General features: G+C 44.1%; 1 protein-coding gene across 2 annotated transcripts; it reads right to left on the bottom strand.

The window, feature by feature from the left end:
• Window positions 1-2183: 2183 nt before the first annotated feature.
• Window positions 2184-19861, bottom strand: LOC149305708 (protein argonaute-2). 2 transcript variants are annotated; one of them, XM_089477613.1, is made up of 19 exons: window positions 19840-19861; window positions 9977-10175; window positions 9636-9756; window positions 9266-9447; window positions 8886-9022; window positions 8589-8723; window positions 8343-8430; window positions 7819-7966; window positions 7367-7486; window positions 6755-6877; window positions 5176-5309; window positions 4685-4869; window positions 4308-4467; window positions 3987-4077; window positions 3494-3688; window positions 3150-3284; window positions 2820-2921; window positions 2465-2664; window positions 2184-2292 (listed from the first exon to the last, which is right to left on the bottom strand). In XM_089477613.1, exons 1-19 carry the CDS (start codon window positions 19859-19861, stop codon window positions 2184-2186), a joined length of 2586 nt encoding a protein of 861 aa, XP_089333739.1. The 2 variants fall into 2 exon arrangements, with proteins under 2 accessions (XP_089333739.1, XP_089333740.1); XM_089477614.1 differs by lacking the exon at window positions 2820-2921.
• Between the last annotated feature and the right edge of the window lie 2968 nt (window positions 19862-22829).

The raw sequence follows: 22829 nt of genomic DNA, 5'->3' as shown, positions 1-22829 counted from the left end.
CGACCGTGTTTGGATTTGTCTGCGGAATCGTATCACGGTGATCCTCTGTGCAGACGTTACCTGCGTACCGACGGTCACCTTTGCTGCGTTTCTGTAAGCGCGCCCTTTCAATGCATAGATTTTAGATCTAACTTTTTTTGGTGCAGCACACTTCTAATATAAAGACAGACTCTAAATATGCCAACGTTGCCACCAAAGCCATGCGTTAGTGCGAACGCCCCGGCCTGCAGAAACGCAACGCCAAGTACTGACGGTGCAGGAACATCGGCCACTTGCATAACGCTTAATGAAAAAGGCAGGTTTGGGTCGTAATAAAGACGCTGGATGTTTCACGAAAAGCCTCTATTAAAGCCCAGATCAAGGCAATTACCCGCTAGATGGTTTTTAACCCCTCAAGGACAATGGGTTGTCCTTAAACCCATTAAAAACAATGCATTTTGAGTCCGTACGGGCTTTGTCATTAAGGGGTTAATTTATCTACTTGATTAACGCTTTGAAGAGGCTGAGCTATGTAAAGTGATGCCCCGAAGCCCCTCGCTTACATACAGAGGTTTCGACTTCCAACCAAGGGACCAAAGGAGAGACAGCCGGTAAAGATAGGAAACTTATTAATTTAGACAACATACCCGAGACCAAAACAGAGGACAAAATGATATTATTGCAGGAAAAAAAATATATATATATATATATACACTTTTGTCATCTATGACATCACATATTGCATAATGCTAGAGAGAAAAGAAAAACCCCAAAAAGTAAAATCAGGTTGCATATAAATAACTGGCACATCCGAACACCATGGATGCCCCTAAAAACATTGAGACGCCACCTCTACGTTTACATTCAATGCCTCCCCATTTATAAATACCCTGACTACGTGTTTTTTTTTTAAAGAGAAAATTGTACAAGTGAACACTCCCGCTATATAAATAAATTGCATTACGTTAGGGAAGGTGGGTCCGTTTAAGGTTTTAGGGGCTTGCCAGGTGTATGGGTTATAACCCGGTCGATAAACCAGCAATTAAAAAAAAAAAAAGATAACACAATCTAACACATATTTCGAGTCATTTCTGCTAGCAAAGCAGCCGGGTTGATCTGTATTGCTTTGCGGCGAGTCACAGGCTCTTGGCAGGGAAGGCGTTAATGACGTGAGGTTTAACCCATTCACCGCTGGGGCCCCCGAGGGAGACGCTGAACCAATAAACTATAGAGGATACACTCAGTGCAATGGTTAAATAAGACAGTTTTTTTTTTTTTTCTTTTTTAGCCCCTGTACAAGTTAATAGTAACGCAATGCTCTGGGTAAATAAAATAAATAGCACATAATCTCACATTAATACTGCTAAATAGATTTCTGTACATTAGCTTAACATGATTGTACTAGATGGATTGCCACGGACCCGTACTGATAAATCAAACCCCAGCAGGACGACTGCAGGAATAAAAAATAAAAAAAAATAATTCATTTCTATTAAATGGCACACACAAAAAATGTGCAATTGGTTACGTTTGTAGAATTCGGAGCCTGTGATCTTTCCCCACCAATTAAAAAAATAGTAGCTGAAATATGTTAATGTATCCGACGATCTGAGATTTCTATTACGCTGGAAAAATTCGATAAAAAAAAAAAAAAAAAAAAAAAAAAAATTGAACCATAAAACCGAGAAATTCAAATCGCTGTGTGGCAATATCTTGCTAACCCCCTATTAAAATACTTAAGGCTTGAAATTTTTAAGATAATGCCACTCATTCGTATTTTTAAATTCCTTAACTAAAAAAAATAACCAGTCAATAGGCCATCACATTATATCTGGAAACTAGATGTTGAAAGAAAAAAAAAAAAACAAAAAAAAAAACTACCCATAGAATTCTTCAAACCCTGAGATTTAAATCTTACATTTTTGTTGGTTAAAAATGGGAACAAGAATCTTTTTTTTTTTTTTTTTTTTTTTTACCCAGTTCTGTAAACGCTTTTTTTGTTTTCTTTAGCAAACCCCAGATTGCGTTATCACTTGGAAGTCTGCAGTTCAGTAACAAACGGTGTGGACGGAAGGCTGGTTAAACATGGTAAATGATCAGGTTACGCATGATTGCACTTGTCGTTGGATTACACCTAAGTGCAGCTGGTCTGGCGTGAATCCTCCTTCGGTAGTGCCTCTCAGACAAATGGATGCCTGTGCAAGTTAAGCAAAGTACATGGTACGGAGCGTGTCCTGGTGAACTTGGACTGCCTTAGCAAGTGCTTGGTGATCTCTGCCATTACTTTGGCCAGATGTGTGACTCCCTTCAGCACTGCAAAAAAAGAACAAAGCCAGAATAAAACAAAAGTCTGATAACATCGTGAGAACGCCGTCAGGGAACATGGTGAACTAACCTATGTACACATGATAAAAAAAGTATATAACATGGCATGGCAGTGAACCTTTAAACAGAGCGGCATTTCGCAGCACCTGGGGAGACCTACCTGTCATGCTCTTTATCCACTAAGTGATATCGTGCTCTGAAGGCCACTAGATGTGCGTAGTAAGCAGGAGCGGGGATAGACACAGAACGAGTGCATCGTACATAAGTGTGGCAGAGCTGGTACGTGAGGATCTGCAGCTCGTCGGCGGAAAATCGGTTGTCATCCCAGAGCACGTGATAGTGCGAGGGCCGGCTTGTTCCCTGTAAAGGCCAGAAAGATCAGTGAAACCTTTAACATCAACAGATTATAGAGGCGTCCAATATACACATGCCTGCGGTACCCAGACACAAAGCTCACGGCTCCCGTAGGTTAGCAGGAAAGCAGTATCTGCCATACACGGACAAAGAAAACCAACCTGAATCCCAGCGTGACTGCACAGGTAGAAGTCAAACTCGGAGGGGTGGGTGATTTTTGTGTCTACCGTGGTTCCGGCCGGGATATTTCCACTTTTCCCAACCTGTGAAGAGCACAAAAGTAATTGATGGACTAGATGGAAGAACAGAACACATTACCATACGTAAGGGATACATGGTCCGTGCAATATAATATAATATATATATATATATATATATATATATATATATATATATAATAGCAGGCTTTAAAAGGTAATCAATCACTAAAGGATTATAGTGTTGTTGGCCAGAGAGAATCTCAGGGTTTTCTCCCTTATAAAACTTCTTACCCGTTCATTTCTATCCGTACAGAAAAGTCGAGTGTGATGCCTTTTCTGCACAACAATGAAAGTGATGCCCGGCTGGTAATCCTTCTCCAGTTTAATGCACGCTTCTCTAATGGCCAGCAATTCATGATGCAATACCTATAGCGAGAAAAGGGGGCGAGGGGCATGTCATATTTACATAACCTAAAAACCAGGTAAAACTGAGCAACTCACAAACAGCTGCTTAGGTAGTTCTGTAAAGCTGCGCGGTAAAGCACACAGACTACTTCACATCCAGTAGACACGGAACTCGATGTTCCTTTGATCAGACTGCATTTAGAGCGGATTGGGAGGGGAGGGGGCCGTACCTGCTGGAACTGCCCCTCGGAAACGCCATCGCGGTAGAAGATGATCCTTGTCGGTTTAAAGCGCGTGGACTTGTAGAACTGGATAAGGAGCTCGCGGACCATGGCGGACAGATCTTGGATGATCTCTTGCCGGTGCTGTTGCACCCTCACAGTGGCGCAGTATCTGTTCGGGTGAGCATCCATACTACCAACAACCTGCAGGTTTGCCAAACACAAGGGTCACAAAAAAATTACAAATGTCATCCAACAACATGTGCAACAAAAGGACCAGACCTAAAAGCAATGCTTCACTAACTGCACCAAGGCACCATGTGAAAGAATAAGCTCTGAAGGTTTCACACGTAGGTACTCTTATTGAGAGGCCGCCAGGCAATGAATCATGCCGATTTTGACTTGGTTCATCAAATGAACACAAGACGATAGATTTTAGGATCATTCACCATTTATATTTGCTGGATATTTCTGAGAATTGACACATTTAAAGGATTCTCACCGCAGCAATTGATGGTTTTTTGCCATCCCCGGCAGGCGGGTGGGTGACATCTGCTCCAAGGAAAATTACCGGCTGCTGGAACACCATAGGCCTGAAAGAGGAAAGAGCCGTGGAGTATTTAAATAAAAATGAACAGCTCTCCAAACCTTTGCTAAAGCGGCAGCGCACAGGAATTACACTAATCACTGATGCTTGTAATATAATCTCCGTGTTGGTGAGAATCTCTCTCTGCAGAACATAACTCATTCCCTAAACCCAAATTACAATTCAATAAGAGATCGTGCACACAATAGGAAAATCAAACCTATGGATGTCTCTTACCTTCCTTGCGGCAGTAGGATATTATTTACTCCTCCCAACTTGACGTTGATCTTCAAGCACAGGTTAGACAAGGTTTGTGGTGTGGTTCTCTGCACATTTTTCATCTGCACACACTGTGTGGCCATGCCTAGAACCGTGTCGCCAACGCGTTTTACCTCGGCTGTGAACAGAGATGAAACATTGTAATAACGCAGGTGACGAGACGCAATAACCCCCAGTCTTAAAAGGTTTAAGAAAAAATATATTCAACACAGATTAACATTATGGAAGATAGAACCCCAAACTTCCCAAATTTAAACGGAAACATATGACTTTAAAAAAAAACCAAAAAAAAACTAACGACGAACGTTAAAATAAGTAAAAACATTTATAATTACCATAGACAGGCGTCTTCCCGGGAAGGATCACGACGATTAGCTGCAGCCCTGTGTAGGTGTTCTTTAAGTGCCTAAACATGGGCTCCACGCTATCGGCTCCTTGGGCATACTTGCAGAAACAGGGCTGCCCCTGTATCGGCATTCCAGCATCCCGCGATATTTTCCTCAGCTGCTCCGTGAAGGTCCTAAAAACACGCAAAGTAAGCAAATTAATTCAAGAAGGGTTGGCAGTAAATAACCCCCCATCCCTTCCCCCCACTAAGAATTTACATAACATGGGAAAAATATTTGCGTTTTGAATCACGGACGGCAAACAGCGTCAAGGAATGATTTTCGAGCACCGCTGCGGCCAAAGCAAACTCGCTGCACTGAGACGCACTGCAAAAGTATACCGCACAATCCCTACACCTCAATACAAGCAGGGCGTTTCACGTCTGCCGCAGAAGAGCGGGCCAGTGACACAACACAGCAGGTAACGGGACCCCACTTACTTGAGGTGAAGCTCCGTACATTGTCTCTGGGGGGCAAAGCACGCGATTGCCCACACTTTAATTTCGATGCCCGTGTGAAACTGCTTATTCCTCATATCCCAGACACCCTGCACAGGGGTAGCGATCGCTTTATTCTGATGATTAAAGAGAAGGAAAGCAAAGTTAACGACTAGAGATCTGAACAAAGTTTTTACAGCCACACAAAGTAACAGACACTTGGGGGGGGGGGATATGTACTAAAAAGTGATTCTGGTGCAATGTTTAAAATGATGTCTTATCACTATAAGGAACAGTTAAGTCAGGACCAGAAGCACCTTTTACCTACAACCCCTCCGGTATTTTAACACCGCAGAGCAACAGTAACATTTTATTTTCGTTTAAGCATTTTAAATCAAAACAAAAAGCATGCAATTATTCCACTTTTTGGAGTCGCCTTTTAGCTAATTAGGAGACATTTTCGACGGAAAGCTACAGACTGCTCCCGATTCTCTCTACAGAAGAGAGAGGACCTGCGGATTAAGTTCAGTTTTTCTGACTTTTACAGACATTTAATGCAAGACTGAAATGGGTTCCCTCGGTGGAAACAAAGATTTGTTCATGAAACGCTTTATAACCTAATGGCTTCTGTACTAAACCCGTCATAAATGGTTTTAAAAACTGCTGTTTCTCTGCACAAACGGTTGCAAAACACACCGTACATCACAGGTCATGAATCCTGGATCATGTACAGTTAACGCTACCTTACTCCAAACGCATGTAAAGATCCCAAATCGGGGAGGGCACACCACGTTCTCATCGAGTCCCAGTGCGGAGGGCAGTATTTACTGAATACCACCAGATTCAGTGCTTATTGAAACTGGGTGTAGATAACAATTTAAAGCAAAACCCCATTAAACTGGTTGGTGGGAATTAAAGGTCTTGCTCAGGCAGTGACAAAAGGAAGGCGTTTATTTCTGGGCATAACAGGTACAAATTTAAGATGAACAGCACGGCCTATGCTTGTTACATGTACCCCTTTCATGGATCCTAGGCTTTGTAATAGCACCATAGGTACTTAAAATATGAATTAGGAAAGCACCATGGCCTCCAAGCCTTCATGACCTGAATTTTCCCAGTCACGCTTTCACTTACTTACTCTCCATATATTAAATCTATCTATCTATACACACACACGTATATATATATATATATATATATATATATATATATATATATATATATATATATATATATATATATATATATACACACACACACACACACACACACAAACACCTTTCCCTGCATTGCCAGTCAACAGGAGAAGTTTACAGAAAATAATGTATTGTAACTATGTTTTGCCTGCGGTTTTATTTAATACACAAACTGTACATCAGTGCAACAAAATTATACACGGATTAGTTAAAAAAGAACCAAACATTTGGAAGCATGTTAGGTGTAGCCAGCGTTTACACTTGTTTTTAGAACTATCCTTGATATTGAAAATATATCGCAAGTACAGCCAAGACAAACACAGCACATTGTAAAGATCAAGAACTATAGAGATGTCTACCAAGGGAGCATTTGGCTCTTCCCATACCCTGCCTCCGTAAAGGATTGAAGGAGGTTGAAGGACTCTGCCGGTAACATCGGTCATATCATCTTTCACCAAGATTCCAAACTCTCTTACAAATGGGTCAGTGTTAAAACTTGCGCTACGCATCTGAAGGAGACAAAAGATAAGAGTTGAGGGTCAACATGTCGGATTTTGAAATTCAAATAATTCAAAAGCATTTTTTTTTCTATTAATCATTCAAATTTCCACCTAGTCAGATGTTCCAAAATGACATTTCACAAGGGCAAAATTAAAAAAAAATAAAAAATAAAAAAAAATAAAAAAAATATATATATATAAAATTTAAAAAGTAAAATAAAAGCTTTAAGCAGAACATTTGGGAGCAGTGAAAATGAATATATAATTTGACAGCAATATTAACATTAAAACTACTGGTACGGAAGGAGAATAGTGCCCTGATTGTGAGTTTATATTCAGTCAATTAAAACAATTTAACCATCTCCCCCTATATATGGTTTGGAAGACCTTTTTGCAGATTTTGAAGGTCTAGCACCCATGATCTTGATGTAACGGGGTAGCGGTTCACATAAATGTATTAGATTAAGAAGTGCCGTTTTGGTCCTGAATAGTACTTACTAATTTACTGATCTCTTCCTGCCGGTCGGGCGCGGAGCGGGCTGTTGCTCGGATCATAGTAGAGGTTTGATTGTCCGTTAATTTTTTTATGCATCTTTGACCTGCCACTATGTTACATACCTAGACAACAACAAATTAGGGAAATAGCTTATAATATATCAATACACATACTCTGAAGTGGATACAATGTTTCCCACGACCAAGTTATAGATGATTTTTAAACGAAAACAAACACCATTCGCAACCTTCCAAACATGAGAGATTGATAATTAAAGACAGGGCTTGACTGACGCCATACACATTATCACATGTCTAATACCCCCAACAATGTTCATGGAGGATAATGCGAGATCTCCACATGATCTCGCACTCTGGTGATGGAACTGACTGGCGCACACACATACATTCTCTAATAATTATACAGGTTAGAGTCATTCCCAGAAGATGCTTGCCTCGAGAGGTAGGTACGTATGCTTTTGTTCCTGTCCGACTTGTAAACATGGTAGGTGAGGATAGCGAAGCACTAGTTTGTGTCGGTCCTTAAAATACTGCGCGACGGTGCACTCCACCGTCTGCCCGCTCTCTTGCTGGAGAGGGAATCTGCAGGAAAAAGGGGACAGCATTAACAAAATGAAGCTTATTTACCACCAAAGTATGTGTTCATGATTATGCATCCATTTAATATAAAGGGCTGGTATCTTTCCCTTTTTTGTTAAAATGGATTGGATTTAGTGCACAATATAAGCAAGGAAAGTGAGCACCGACAACAACACAAGGCGAATAAAACAGAATAGGATAGACTATTCAAAGATAAAACCGCTGACCTTATTCCTCCCCTGGGTGCTAACCTTGTGATCCAACATGCAAGATAAGATTTAAAAAAAATAATAATAAAAAAAAAAAAAAAATATATATATATATATATATATATATATATATATATATATATATAACAAAAAAGCAGGAAGATAATTACGTCTGGTGACTTGCAGGTCGTCTTGTCACATTGCATACTCTGTATTTGCGTTTCATTTGTCCACAGTGCGTTATTTCCACTTTTAGCCCTAAATGTAAATTAAATAGGTCATGCGTTGCACTAAACAATAAAAAAGATAAAATAAAACAAAAACCCACACATAGTGATGAGCTGAGCACCGGCATTACACCCCATAACCATTCAAAACACACAGGTTTCACTCACCCAGCCGTTCATTCAACGTACCCTTTATTTCTTTGGTAAATTTAACCCTCTGAGAATCTGTCAGAGGCTTCTGTTGCTCCTCGATGCTTTTAAAATCAAGAACTTCGCACATAAACTCTATTACTGGCTGTGCTTTATAAAATGCCGTGGCAGATACTGCAAGAAGAAAGAACAGAGTTATCAGCCAAACGAGAGGTTTATGAGTCAGCGGAGTCGGGTGAAACAAAAAGTTTGCGTACCTCGCCACCGCTGTCCTTCCTATATCGGCAGCAAAGCCAATTTTTTTTTTACCCAACTAGCTCAATGCCAGGCGCTTACCGTCTATGTTAAGCATCATTTTCCACAGTGAAGGTCGAACAGATTGATGGAAGCCGAACCAGACTTCTCTTCCTCCGCCGAGAGGATTTGCGCAGCCTTCAGATGCAGTGAAGAAGGATCTTCCTACTGGTGTGTACCTAGGGCAGAACAGAACAAACGCTCTACATTCTATCCCGATAAAGAAGGAAAACCAAATGACAGATAGAACCCTAAAACAGAAGAATCTTAACCCCTTAATGACAAAGCCTGTATATGTACGGGCTCAAAATGCGTTTTCAATGGGTTTAGGGGCCGCCCATTGTCCTTAAGGGGTTAAAAAATATTCTGGATGTAAGTTATGGCCATTTTTAAGAGGCAAAACATTTTTTTGGGAGATGTACCTCATAGAGGGCAAATGTCTCATGACAACATCCAAGGCCTGGATAGTCTCAAAGGGCACGCTGGGGAGACGGCCGGACAGCGCATCGTGTAACGCTTGCAGGCTCACGCAGGCCATCCATTTGATGGCCACTTTGAAAATGCGATCTTTGCCCTCACCGGGCAGGGTGACTTCCAACTCCACCTGCAGTAATGTGCAAGAACAAAGCAAGATGATTCTATTTGCATTCCCCAGCGGAAGAAAGAAAGGGCTCAGAAAACCCAAATATAGCCTGGGACGAGGTCTTTATACAGGACAGAAGGGAGCTTGGGAAACGCCACTAGTGGAGAGAGCCTTCGAGGACGGTCAACGAGACCCACGCCAAGACTTACTTTATCTCTCGCGATGGGAAGCGGCATTGCCGTGTACAAGTTCTTCCGTCCATCAAATACCGGTTTCCGGTCACCAAAGATCTGAGCCTTAAAGTGCAGCACCATATGCTCAACTATTTCCCTGCGAGGAACCAAAAAACAAAAAGATTTGCACTGCGTTCAAGGAGCAGGGACCCATATATTCTTGCCGGCAAAGAGCAAGGAACAGAAATCATTCATACAAACAATACGTATAATATAATACATTAGAACGGACAGATTAAGGCGAGACAATACATCAGGTAACAAGGGCTCGGCTCGCAGGCATGCACTCTAGAGGTAGTGAGTTCCCTTTTCCTTACCTGTTCACCCTCCTGGGGCATTTTTCTGGTTTTATATCAATTTCATAATGGTAGATTTCAATTTTGGGAATGTCCATTTCAAAAAAGTTTGCCTGCAATTTGATGGTCCTTCCCGAGGTGCCAAAGTCTGGCCGCGACGGAGGCTTGAACGTGTACGCCGGCATCGGGAGCGGTGACGCCGGGGGCGGGGGTGCGAGCACTAGAAGACAAAGAAACACTAAAGTTAATACTAACGTGACAGACAACACATTAGTAACACGTCAGCCAGTAAATCCCATTATATGCCACGTGTACGAGCCAGAATTCTGACCATCCTGCAGAATAACAAAAAAAAAAAAATATTCTAACAAGCGGGGATCGAGAGGAACGCAGGCTACGGCTTAACCAACACGTCCAAAATCTGTACGTATGATGCAAAAAGTCTACAGACAGCGAGGAAAAGCCTTATCAGCGGAGAACAGCGCTCAGAAAGCCACACGCCTAGCCGTCCACGCCCAGGGGCCATCGACATTATCTCATTTAAGGACAGATAAAAACTTTGGCTCTGATATATATTTCTTCAGAGACAGACAGCTATTTCTTCTACCTAAAACGTCTGCCAAAGATTCAGTCCGTCTTACAACGATCGTTATCCCAGCCCGCACATTACATTTAATATACATAATAGCCCGTACAGAAAAACAAGACAAAAATAATAATAAAAAAAACAAAACAAAAACATCCTTGTATCGATGCTCAGATAGGTCAATAGGTCTGCAGGAAGGGAAATAAAGAATATAGACGTGCGGTCCATCAGCTCTGGTAATAGCGCCTTTACTTTGTTAATAATTTACTACCTATTATGCTCTTTATATAGCGCCAACAATTCCCGTGGCGCTTCTTACAGTCCCTACATTCAGAAGTTCTGACAAAACTAGGACAGACTAAGACAAACCGAAGGTAGAGAGAGCGCACAGCTCTACTTGGTACCAAATTGGGTTTAGTCGTAGCCACGCGCACGCCCAAATTATCTGCTTATTAATTGTTTTAGCCAACTATTGCTGCAATCATAACTCTCGCTCTGGAATAGCATGCGCAGCTACTACAAGAGACGTTGGCCTCATCTAGACATCTACAGCTGGTGAGACTGGATAGAAATCACTGGTGACAGAGAGGACGAAGCCCGGCTCGTTTAACCCCTCTGGATCCATAGTGGTTTTTAATGACAGTTATCCCCGTTCAGTCTGGATGGAGTTATCAGGTATAAAATCGCGTGCCACTCAACACAGGGGGGGGTGTCGCCGATCATATGACCTCGCTGATTAGCCAATCGGAGTTTATAAACAAACTTTGTATAGAATCTCTCTCCGGGACACGGAGGCCGGGCAGGTTTCAAACTATTCGGCACCAATCATGGAGAAAGTTTATTTATTCCATACATATACATGATCCATACATTACTCAAACCTTCATCAGTCGCCGTCATCTATCCCATGCATGTTTAAATCCCCTCACTGTATCACCCTCTACCTCCTCTGCTGGGAGACTATTCCACTTACCTACCTCCTTCTTCCTTACATTACATGTCCTATGCCTTAGCTAGGTCTCTTGTCGTGTCATTATTACAACTTTGCTAGCAAGACGTGTGCATGCAGACTACTGATGAATAGGGCGCTGGGGTGGAATAACATCCCACCCATAAAGGTTTTAGGATGATGAGGAAACTGAGCAAGGGGGTCGTTCTTATCTCCCGGTACAGCGTAGGTGGCTGGCAGCGCGTACAGCCGCGACTTCTGAAGGAGATATTTGAGGCGGTCACAGGACGGCCGCATGTCAGACGCCAAGAAAAGGAGGACGACGAGCTGGGAAATAAACAAGACGCATTTTAAAGGGCTTTTCAAACCTTAATCAGTCGTTGGTCTCGTCTTTGATTCAGGAGCCGTATGTCTCTCCCATGCGTGTTTAATCCCCTCACTGTATTACCCTCTACCACTTCTGCTGGGAGGCTGTTCCATTTATTATTCAAATAAGCAATCATCATTTAGTGGAAACGTATAAGTTGTACGCAGGGCAGATGGTGCAAACAGACGCCGTCTCCTCGCACACACATTGAAATACCGCTGGGCAGCTTACGCAGAACAAGAGCCTACAGGGTATAAAGCGAACAACGCAGCTCAGTGTCAGGCGGGGACAACGAGCGAGGTCTCCGTGCCGTTATCAGCGGCCCAGTTTCCTGTACTGAAGTTCCTTCTACCACCCTTACCAAGGCTGCCTGACCTTCCCAGCAGAGAGATCATTTAACGGGGAGGAATAATCAGACAAAACCTACACCCGTGTCCTCCAGAACAGGAGAGCCGGCTCATTTATATTTGCTTTGGTGCTATGAGAGTCCAGACGATGCCGGTTTACCAGCCACGAGTTAAAGCAAATGCTTCGTACCCTTTATCCGCAGCTGAATACCAACTCCCAGGGCGCTTGTTTCTTTTCTCAATTAACCCGGTTCCCAGGCGAGTCGATGAGTTTGTTTTTCTGCCTGCGCTGTGTTACGGGGACAGCGGGTGAGGCTCAGGGGCGCTTCCTGCGCATGTCTTAGTAGACATTTCTCTAGGCCCTGTGACACGACACTGGAAAACACAAGAAGCGTCTCCAAGGTCTGACAGCCTCGTGAACAGACGTCCCTGAAACGCGCCATAACCCCAAGGGCAGCCGGTAAATATACCACGCCGGGGGGGGGGGCTACATCTCCTGCCGGGGGGCCGGGTCACCTCACACGCGTTTGCGATATTCTGCAGAATAAAAAATGTAGAAGAGGTAGCACTCTGCTGTAACAGCGCAAAAGAAAGTATATTTTCCAGCGGCTCTGCCGTCAGGATAGGCGAGATTTACAGCGTCGGAGGATTCAGTAACGCTCTGCACCCAAACCTTACGAGTGCGGCCGAGACGAACGCTCTTCAAACGAGGGATCGGCTCGTCTCCGGCACGGAGCAGACTGGATGAGCCGCGCGTGCCATGTTGTTTCAGCATTACGTTAACGGTGTCCATTTGCCGATACAGAACCAGACACGCGCGTGTAGAAGGAGGCGCGCACCATACGTTCCCTCTCTTTACAGTCTGGGGTCACGCTGTACAGAGCCTTATACAGGAGCGGCTGCAGCCACACAGCTTTCCATAGAGGATAACTTAGGCCAGAACGTATCGGGTAACGCACCGGAGCAACGCGGCACCTGCTACGATCCGTCAACACGGCTTCAATAGGAAGCCGACATAAATCCAGCTCTGTACATGACAAGATAAAGACAAGCGAGTGTCCGTGGGGGCCTTTATTAATAACACAATGTAACTAGTCTGTGGCTACAGTAACGGCAAGCGGTCAGACGTGTGATCCGCATCAACACAAGCAGGGAAAACAAGGGGGGGGGGGGGAAGATTTGCTCAAAAGTCATTCTGACTGTAACATTTGCAAAAGGGTTTTCTAACCATCAATTAGCCTTTTAACCTTAAATCAGCAAACACAACTTGTCATTGGAACATAGGAGTGATGGGAGTGATAAAGGGCCATTGGACCACAGGAGTGATGGGAGTGATAAAGGGCAATGGAACACAGGAGTGATGGGAGGGATAAAGGGCCACTGGACCACAGGAGTGATGGGAGTGATAAAGGGCAATGGAACACAGGATTGATGGGAGTGATAAAGGGCCATTGGAACACAGGAGTGATGGGAGTGATAAAGGGCCATTGGAACACAGGAGTGATGGGAGTGATAAAGGGCCATTGGAACACAGGAGTGATGGGAGTGATAAAGGGCCATTGGAACACAGGAGTGATGGGAGCGATAAAGGGCCATTGGAACACAGGAGTGATGGGAGTGATAAAGGGCCATTGGAACACATGAGGGATAAAAAAAAAAAAGATGTCAGAATAGTTTTTGGTTAATTTGCATAAGCAATTTCTTTCCCTTGCCTTTCGGTTCGGACGAAATTTGGAGGGCTTTTTCCATTCACAAAGTGCACCCCCCCCCATTAGTTCTGCCGACCAGGCCTCTCACAGCGCAACTGGGGCGAGGCTGTCCCCGAGGGCCGTGCCGTGGCTCTGCCCTTTTCAGGAAGTACTCAGCAGCCAGAGCAACGGAGACAGACCCGCTGCTCTTTCTCCACGAAACCGTCTGCGATACTGTGACATCCTGGAGGAGTTCGTAAAAAGGGCGGAGCTACGGGGCAGACTATGGGGACGGCCTCCTCACCGTTTCTCTAATCAGGGGAGAGGGTGTGGGCAGAGGCTCCGCCTTTTTGCGGAAGTGCTCCGAGAGGCCTGGTTAACTGAGCTGATAATGGGGAGAACTGGACAAAGAAAGATGACGGGGGACACGGAAGTGGTTGCCAGCGGAGGTAGAGAGACATCGAGAGAGAGAGTGAAAAAAATAAAATGAAAACCAAGACTTCGCATTCTCTGCTTTGTTTGTATTGTTGACCCTCCCTCATCGTTTTCAGACATTCGTAGGAATTAACAAAATTAGCTAAATTTGTTAACATTACAATTCCTATGAATCTGAATACACAGATAGTTACTTTTATTTATAGGATTATATTAAGCCCAGCGCGTGGGAACACAGACCAGAATTCCCTCTCTAAATTGTTAAATACTCTCCTTTACGCACAGGAAATCCTCATCGTTGCCTTCAATGAATCATCAAAGATAAAAACTCATGAAATCACTCTCTTAGCAGCAATATACCATCGGGGCCCCGGACAAGCAAGTCACTTCTATATTAGGACTTTCATTAGTCAGAGTGTCCCACCAGGTGACTAAGACTGAGCCATTCTATTGTTTCCCACAGGCAGTATAAGGAGTCGGGGGGGGTTAGTAGATTGGGGGTCAAATAACAGAGCAAGAACTCAAACGTTTTTAAAAAAAATCAAGTTCTACCCCCACATGCTGAGCCTAAACACAAAGTGCTAGAGGGCCCTGAAGCCGTGTTTTAACTTTACTCATGTTATTTTCATTCAGCCACAAACAGCCTAAAAATTGTCAGAGGACAACCCAGGGAGCATTCTATAGGAACACTGCAGTCATCATTTGCACTTTAATGCATATAATAGTACCGGGTGTCACTTGGAAATGAGATGTTTTGCATGCAAAAACAAAGGGAATCAGAATGTAATGATATATATCCATATATATATATATATATATATATATTTAATGTATTTATTACAGGTAAAGAATGCATGTTATTGTACTTCAGTAGTTTAACGTGCATTCTTATACTCATCAGACTGACCACCATCTGAATCTGCAGAGTCAGCACATCCTATCACGCAACGTTATGAAAATAGAACACGCCAGAGTTGTTCCCACAACATCTATTTAACAGCTGGGAGCGTTACATAAATCTGACTATATTACACACATTTTTGTGGTCACAGTTAAACGATAGACCTTTAGACTGTGTGGCTACTGACCCATTAAGCTGACATAGTACATATTTACACATGGAAGGGTAGTGGATAGAGATAGAAGTGGCAATGCTTTCATGCCATATGCCACCTGGGCAGTAAGCCATAGCCAAGAGATAAAATATGTAAAAGAGCAAGAGAGTGGCAGTTAACTGGAACAGCTTCCCAGCAGAGGGTAATACAGTGAGGGGAACACGCATGGGATAGACATATGGCTACTGAATCTAAGACGAGACCAACGACTGATTAAGGTTTGAGTCTTTAAAGCAGGAGAAAAGGGCAGACGAGACGGGGGCCGAATGGGGCCGATCTGCGTTTCTATAAAGAAACTGAATGGTTTTATCGTACTCTAGGCTAGGGTAGGCTGGTGAAGCGATGGCCGCATTATGCAGAACGCAGCGAGAATGGAAAGCCATACACGGAGCTGTCCTCAGATAACCCTAATCGCTATGTCATGAAATACACCGAGCGACGGCGTCACAAATGGGACAAACAAAGCATCTGCTGCGGTACCGAGCGCTGCGACTGCATGCAGCTATGGAGGGGGAAAAGAACAAACCTACAAAGGCGATACAAGGAGCGAGTATTAGCGAAAGAAAGAGGTCATTCTGGGCGAACTACTTTGCATTGGAACAGCTCGTTAACCCATTCACTCGATTGAGTAGAAAAGAAAGGAAAAATATAGTATCGACAGTGTGTTTTATTGCATACACACAGACTAAATACAGCACCTGCCTGTAAGCTCCTGTGGGTCACAAAGAGTTAAACTTTGGCTCTACAAGCTGCGGTGTGGCTACAGAATCATAATGAATTCGAACTGTTTGGCAAAGGGCTTTGCCTAAACGTTGTGTTTAATGGGGAATTTTATTCTATGTTAAAGGTAATTTACCATATGAATGGGGGCAGATGAACCCACCTGTGGAGGGTAAGAGGCGTTGCTGGCCTACGTGTAAACGAGCACAATAACAGTCCTGCCGCGCTCTACAAAGATGATCAAATGCATTTGTTTATCTTTAATGGCCCTGAAAGCCCCAGCGAGGAAGACTAACTTTCCGAGTATGTTTACTACGCGTTTGTTTGAAAAAGAATAAGAGCGAGCACTTAACCGAGATGGAAGCTGCAGCCTCCCTCCTCCTCCATGGTCAGACGGTTGAAGCAGCCAATCAGCGGCAGGAATGCACGACCGTTGAAGTCGATGGGAGCACTTGCCGCGTACAGGGGGTCTCATTAGGTCCCCACCCATAGCGTTCGCCAAGCCAGCACTGATTGGAGGCAGGGATATCACATTCAAGGAGATGTTATGAGCCAAACACACCTGCTGCACGGAAAATATTCAATTTCCAGGGGGGAGGGCACAAATGCATACGGGGGTCTGCAGAATCCCGCTCCACTTATCCATTTGGGGGATGAAGAAGTGTTTTTTCCGGCCATTAAATGCAATGTAAATAAAGAATTCCGCTCCCTAAAAGCAGTCATCATACGTACGTTAACGCTTATGACAACAGAGATCCCTTATACTTTAGGATGCCCCTTGCAAATGCATCGGGGGATTGTGTAGAAGATACTGTATGCGATAGGCCCCTTTCCTTACACCCCAGCTACCCAACACTGATTGGTTGCTTCAAGCGGCCATATTTGTTACATGGAGTGGCAGGGAGCTGCAGCTTCTCCATACAGAACACAATATAGCTGCAGTTATGTATCCATTGTTAAGGTGGCTTATTGGACACCAGAGCGTCCCTTTAAGAAGCCTTTTCAGTTTCTATGGCAATGTGTGCCACATTTCACAGCTATACCAGGAATAAAAAAAAATCCTCATGAAATATTCTGTGAAAGGTGCGGATATTCCACCGTACCACGGAGGACGGCAGGCACCCAACTGAACCGGTACTTTTATCCTCCGGTACAGAGTTCAGAAATAAATCCAGCAGAAACGTTATTTATGCGTGAACGTGAAATCGGCTTCATTTCCAACGACCGTAAAGATGATATTTAGGAGGCCCGGGCAGTGTGTGAGAAAACGTAGATGGCACCGATGGCGGCGGGGAAAAAAAACAGATAATAGCATGAAAATAATAACGGGCTTTTAAGCGTATAAAAGTTATTTTCCTTTTACTAAACATAAAATTAAAAAGCCACAATTAGGTACGTGTCTGCTCTCCATTCTTCGGTAAACCAGGCCCAATTTCCACCAACTAATGTAATAAATTAAGTGATTAAAGAGGTCTTCTAATTCCTGCAGTTTCCAGCTTTTTATTTTAACCTCAGGCAAAAATATTTTTCATTTAGAGAGATTAAAATATACAAAAAAAATTATGGTTGTCCCGAAGTGCATTTTGTGTGTTTATGCATTTATATCCCACAGGAAAGCCGTTACATTAACCTCCACCACCCATATATAAATTAAAGAGGAGGCGTCCTGGCGGATGAAGGAAAGCGCAATAGAGCCTCGCGGTCACATCGCGTTCAAACCCACACATGGAAACAAAACGCGCTTTTGCTGACTTTCATCTAATGCTCCCCCGGAGATGATACCAGCAACCATCACGCAACATGCCATCCGCGACGCACCAGACACGGCAAACACGTGAACTGCATGCCTCGCTACCCCGGACAGACACAACTGGATTTATTCACAAAAGGGACGAGACTGAGGAAGACCAGCCCATCGGATTAAGGTCAGCGGACAAACTCTCATAGGGGACCCCCGATGCGGTCTAAACACTTACACCATCATACTTGGCGCTGTACCAGTTCCCAGGCCGCACATTCCCACGGCGCCCGGTCTGTGATACGCTCGGCAGCGTGTGTTGAGGGTTTGCTCATTCCAAACTTAGATTCCAATTTAGAGAAGCCATAGAACGCACATTGAGTTTTTGTAGTGTATGGGTATCGGCGTACAACATGTTAACAGTCATGTTGAGGGGGTGGGGATACAAAAGTTACAAATGTTTTGGGTTAAAAAACAAAACAAAAAAATTATATATTCTCACTGCCCCCCCCCCCAGTAACAGTGGTACTACATATGGTGGCGCTATCTAAATAAATGAAATGTACCAACGATGGGGCTTAATCAGTGGTAGGCTCACAGGCAACGTCTGCTGAAATTACCCTTGGCAGGGACAATATAAAGACATACGCAAAAGAAGGAGGAGATACCGCAGATCATTGCAAACATATTCTCGGTCACTGGCTTAAGAAATCTATGCGTGACAACAACAAAGACATTACATACACTACTGTTCACAAGTTTAGGGTCACACAGCTAATTTCATGGAAAACAAGGACATTTCTGGCTGTAACAATCGCAAAAGGGTTTTCTAACCATCAACCTTTTAAACTTGGATCAGTGAACACAACAGGCCATTGGGGCACAGGAGCGATGGGAGTGACAAAGGGCCATTGGGGCACAGGAGCGATGGGAGTGACAAAGGGCCATTGGGGCACAGGAGCGATGGGAGTGACAAAGGGCCATTGGGGCACAGGAGCGATGGGAGTGACAAAGGGCCATTGGGGCACAGGAGCGATGGGAGTGACAAAGGGCCATTGGGGCACAGGAGCGATGGGAGTGACAAAGGGCCATTGGGGCACAGGAGCGATGGGAGTGACAAACGACCTCTGTACGTCTATGAAGACAAAAATCTGCTTTTCTTTCAAAAACACATTTAAGACCCCAAATCGGTGAGCGGCAGTGTATATTGGAGTTTAAGGTGCCTGAGAAAGCAAATGTTTCACGTTCGGTATCTTAACAATGCGATTCCACATCTACAGCTAAACTCAGCATTACACACATCATTCCGCTGAATAGCCAAAGCTTTTCAAGTTTAATTCTTTAATCGTGTAAGATGGTTCCCCCTTTCATGTATTGTCAGGAATACCTGTCATGTGACACAAAAAGCAGCCACAGATAGGTTGTTGCTATAGAAACTGAAAAAGCTTCTTTAAAGTTATTGGGTTAACAAACCTTCGGATGGACAAATAAAAACGTTAAAGACAAGGTAACACTTGTTGCTAGGGTGACCACACCAACTGAGTGTGCAGTACACATTCAGAATCCCCCCCTTATACACCCCCACCCTCTACTTCTATTGTTTACATACAAAACTGCCATTAAAGATTGTTTTGAATACTCCTCCCAGCATCCTCCGCGCTCGCTACCGAGCCTTCCTCCCACGTGACCAGCTCCTCGCGCGGGGCTTCGCGCGCTGACCGTTACAGGTGTGCGTGCGGGTTGAGAAGGGTTAACAAAAAAAAAACAAAAACACCCACAACAGCTCGAGGCGCCCACGTGACGAAGCCGGGGCGGGAAAAATGAGAGCGCTGGTTTCTTAACCCTTTGCCTGCCACCCACCCAGCCATCCATCCATCCATCTTAACCCTTTAGAAAATAAAAAGGTATAGCCTACCGGAGTCCCTCGGGGGAAACTCACCCGGACCTGCTCCGGAATACATCTTGTTTCCCGCAGTAGCAACCTCAAGTGAAGAGAGTAAAGTTCCGAATGCGCGGTAATGAAAGCTCCCGGCAGCGGAGGATACGGTAGCTCTATCCGCGGCTCTCACTCAGGTCTCCATGGCGTGAGGAACGCAAACACGGCGGCAGTTGGAGGGAATAACGCGCTCCGTACTGTCTCCACGTCCCTGCTTTGGCCCGACATAAACTGAGGCAGAGCGGCGGGGAACAGGCTTCACTCAGCAGGGGAGGTGGGCCGGGATACGTCACGGGGAGGAGCGTAGGCCGTAACGAATAGGAACTCTCGTCGCTTAGCCATCAGTCGGCGTGTTGGCGGAAAGAGGTGTGACGTCATCGATGTGTGTTTAGGAGGAAGCTTGGCCGCCGGGTCGAGTGGGCGGAGCTTCCTGTTCGGTCTCCATGGCCCTGGTTACTTTGTCAACAGCCGCAAACATCCGGGCCTTATTCGGAGGGCAGACATCTTTCTTGTGGGCAAAACTTTCCACTTTCTAAACGTGGGAATTGCAAGACAATTGGCACTTTTTCTCTGTACTTTTTGGCACACGTGCAGTGTAATATTTTGTGTAAAGTCAGTGAATGGTGATTTCTTTTTTATTTTGTTGTAATAAAAATGTTTTCAAAAATGAAATGGTCTGATACAAATAAGTGTAAATAGATGAAAATGTAGCTTAGATGAAGAGTTACAAATAATGGAAAAACACCAGTGTGGGTGCGCAGAAACAAATTCACTTATCTGTAACAACAAACGATATACACGTCGCCAGGATTAATCACGCTCCAAAGATACATTGATACAAGCGACAAAAAAATAAAAGGCAACATAGTATAGACACGTTGGTAAAATTCAGAATGTATCACTGTTGTATCCCTCTCGGGGTAACCCTCACATTTTAATGAGCCCTATGATCCAGGCTCAAAGATTAACATTAAGCAGTGGCGACTCTAGAAACAATATATAGGGGGGGCACACAAGATAATTTCCAAAAGTAATGTGCTATGGAATTATACTTTTGTTATTGGGCTAAAATAATACTTGATCATTCAACATGGGAAGCCTGAAGCCAGAATTGAGTGCGACTAATCCTTGAAATAAATATTATAACACAATAAATAACTTTTCCACTAAATGATTTCAGGGCCTTGAACGTTTTGTCCCCATGAAGTCACTACAACTTCAGGAGGGCATTTTATCTCTGGATAAATATAAATTAAATAATTCCTACTGTAAATTAAGTGCCAGGAAACAGATGACCAAACACACACACCAACACAGGCTCTGTCACACCAACACCCAGACACACACAACAGGACAGGCTCTGCCACACCCACATCCAAACACACACACACACACACACCAGGACAGGCTCTGACACACTGACACCCAAACACACACTCTAGGACAGGCTCTGCCACACTGACAACTGAACACACACACCAGGACAGGCTCTGCCACACCAACACCCAAACACACACCAGGACAGGCTCTGCCACACAAACACCTATACACACACACCAGAGGACAGGCTCTGCTACACTGATAACCAAAAACACACAAACAGCAGGACACAATCTACGTCACAGACGTCTACATCAGGATGGATTTTTCACACTGCATTGTCATTTATACCCCCCTTAGTGTTTTTGCCCCTTGTGTATTGATGCCCCTGCTGCCCATATATATTAATATTAGCCCCAGTTGCCGATAGCAGGTATAGATCAACACATTAACACACAAACCAAGCTTTGCATGTATAGATCAACTGAAATTCATTTGTGATCTCAGCACTGAAGGTATATATCAAATAAACAGAATCAGACATACAAATCCTGTATTTGCAGGTATACAATAGTATATGAAACGTAGCATTGCAGGTATAGATCAAATAAATACATGGAAACAGCATTGCAGGTATTAATCAACTGAATAAGACATACAAACACTGTATTTGCAGGTATACATAAATAAGGTATGGAAATATATAGATATGGATCTACAGAATAACGCAAAAACCCAGCTTTGCAGGTATAGATCAATTGGAATTCACATAAAAACACGTCATTAAAAGGTATATTTAAAACCCTCTAAATTACAAGCATAGATAACAGGTTGCACACCCCAAAGCCAGCCCTGGCGTCCACACTGCCCACACAGCAATCACACTCCTCTCATACCCAGGCAACCAGTAACTGCTGGTACCTAGGCATGATGGGACTGTGCTTGCTGTGATTGCTGTTAGCAATCACACTCCTATCATGCCAGATCAGCCAGTACATGCTGGTACAGGGTGGCTGTAAGTGATGTGTAGACCCCATACTGCTGGCAGCATCAATACACAAGGGGGGCAGCTAGCTAGGTTTCAGCATGTACTGGCTGACTTGGCATGATAGGAGTGTGATTGCTAACAACAATCACAGTCCCATCATGCCTAGGTTCCAGCACTTACACATGCTATCACACACACACACTCATTCATTCATATACTCATTCATTCACAGATTCATTCCCTCAATCATGCATATTCATTCAAACACCCTCCCCACCCCCTTACCTGCACTGCAGCTCCTTGATGCCGCTCACAGACTTCAGCAGAGGGCGCGGCCTCCCTCTGCGTTCTCTGGTACTGCACAGAGGAAGCAGGACTGGAGCAGAGTCATGTGATGTCACGTGAACTCTGCTAGGTTCCGCTTCCTCTATGCAGTACAGAAGACCCTCCCACAGGTAAGTAGCAGGGCTTGAGGTGCGGCCCGCGTAAGATCGGTTGCACTGGCTGCCGATCTTACACGGGCCGCACCCCCTCTCTCCTCCGCATTAAAAAAAATTAAATAAATTTAAAAAAAGACGGGATTTAAAGTCGCATTGCAGGGGGGCAACAGGAGGGGCAAGGATTAACACAGGGGGGGGCAATTGCCCCCCCTTGCCCCCCTGTAGCGACGCCACTGACATTAAGG

Source organism: Sceloporus occidentalis, unplaced genomic scaffold (assembly GCF_023333645.1).
Source record: "Sceloporus occidentalis isolate IW3139 unplaced genomic scaffold, rSceOcc1.0.p SCAF_11, whole genome shotgun sequence".
Classification (NCBI taxonomy): Eukaryota; Metazoa; Chordata; class Lepidosauria; order Squamata; family Phrynosomatidae; genus Sceloporus; species Sceloporus occidentalis.
Note: the sequence above shows the minus strand (reverse complement) of the source record. Positions and strands in the feature narration are given on the sequence as shown.

Excerpts from the sequence above, each read along its gene's own strand:
- LOC149305708 (XM_089477613.1), bottom strand. The coding sequence starts at position 19,861 with ATGTATTCCGGAGCAGGTCCGG. Across the intron at positions 4,870-5,175 it reads TGTACGGAGCTTCACCTCAA|GACCTTCACGGAGCAGCTGA; the intron begins GTAAGTGGGGTC and ends GCGTGTTTTTAG. Across the intron at positions 2,665-2,819 it reads GCAGTCACGCTGGGATTCAG|GGAACAAGCCGGCCCTCGCA; the intron begins GTTGGTTTTCTT and ends TGGCCTTTACAG.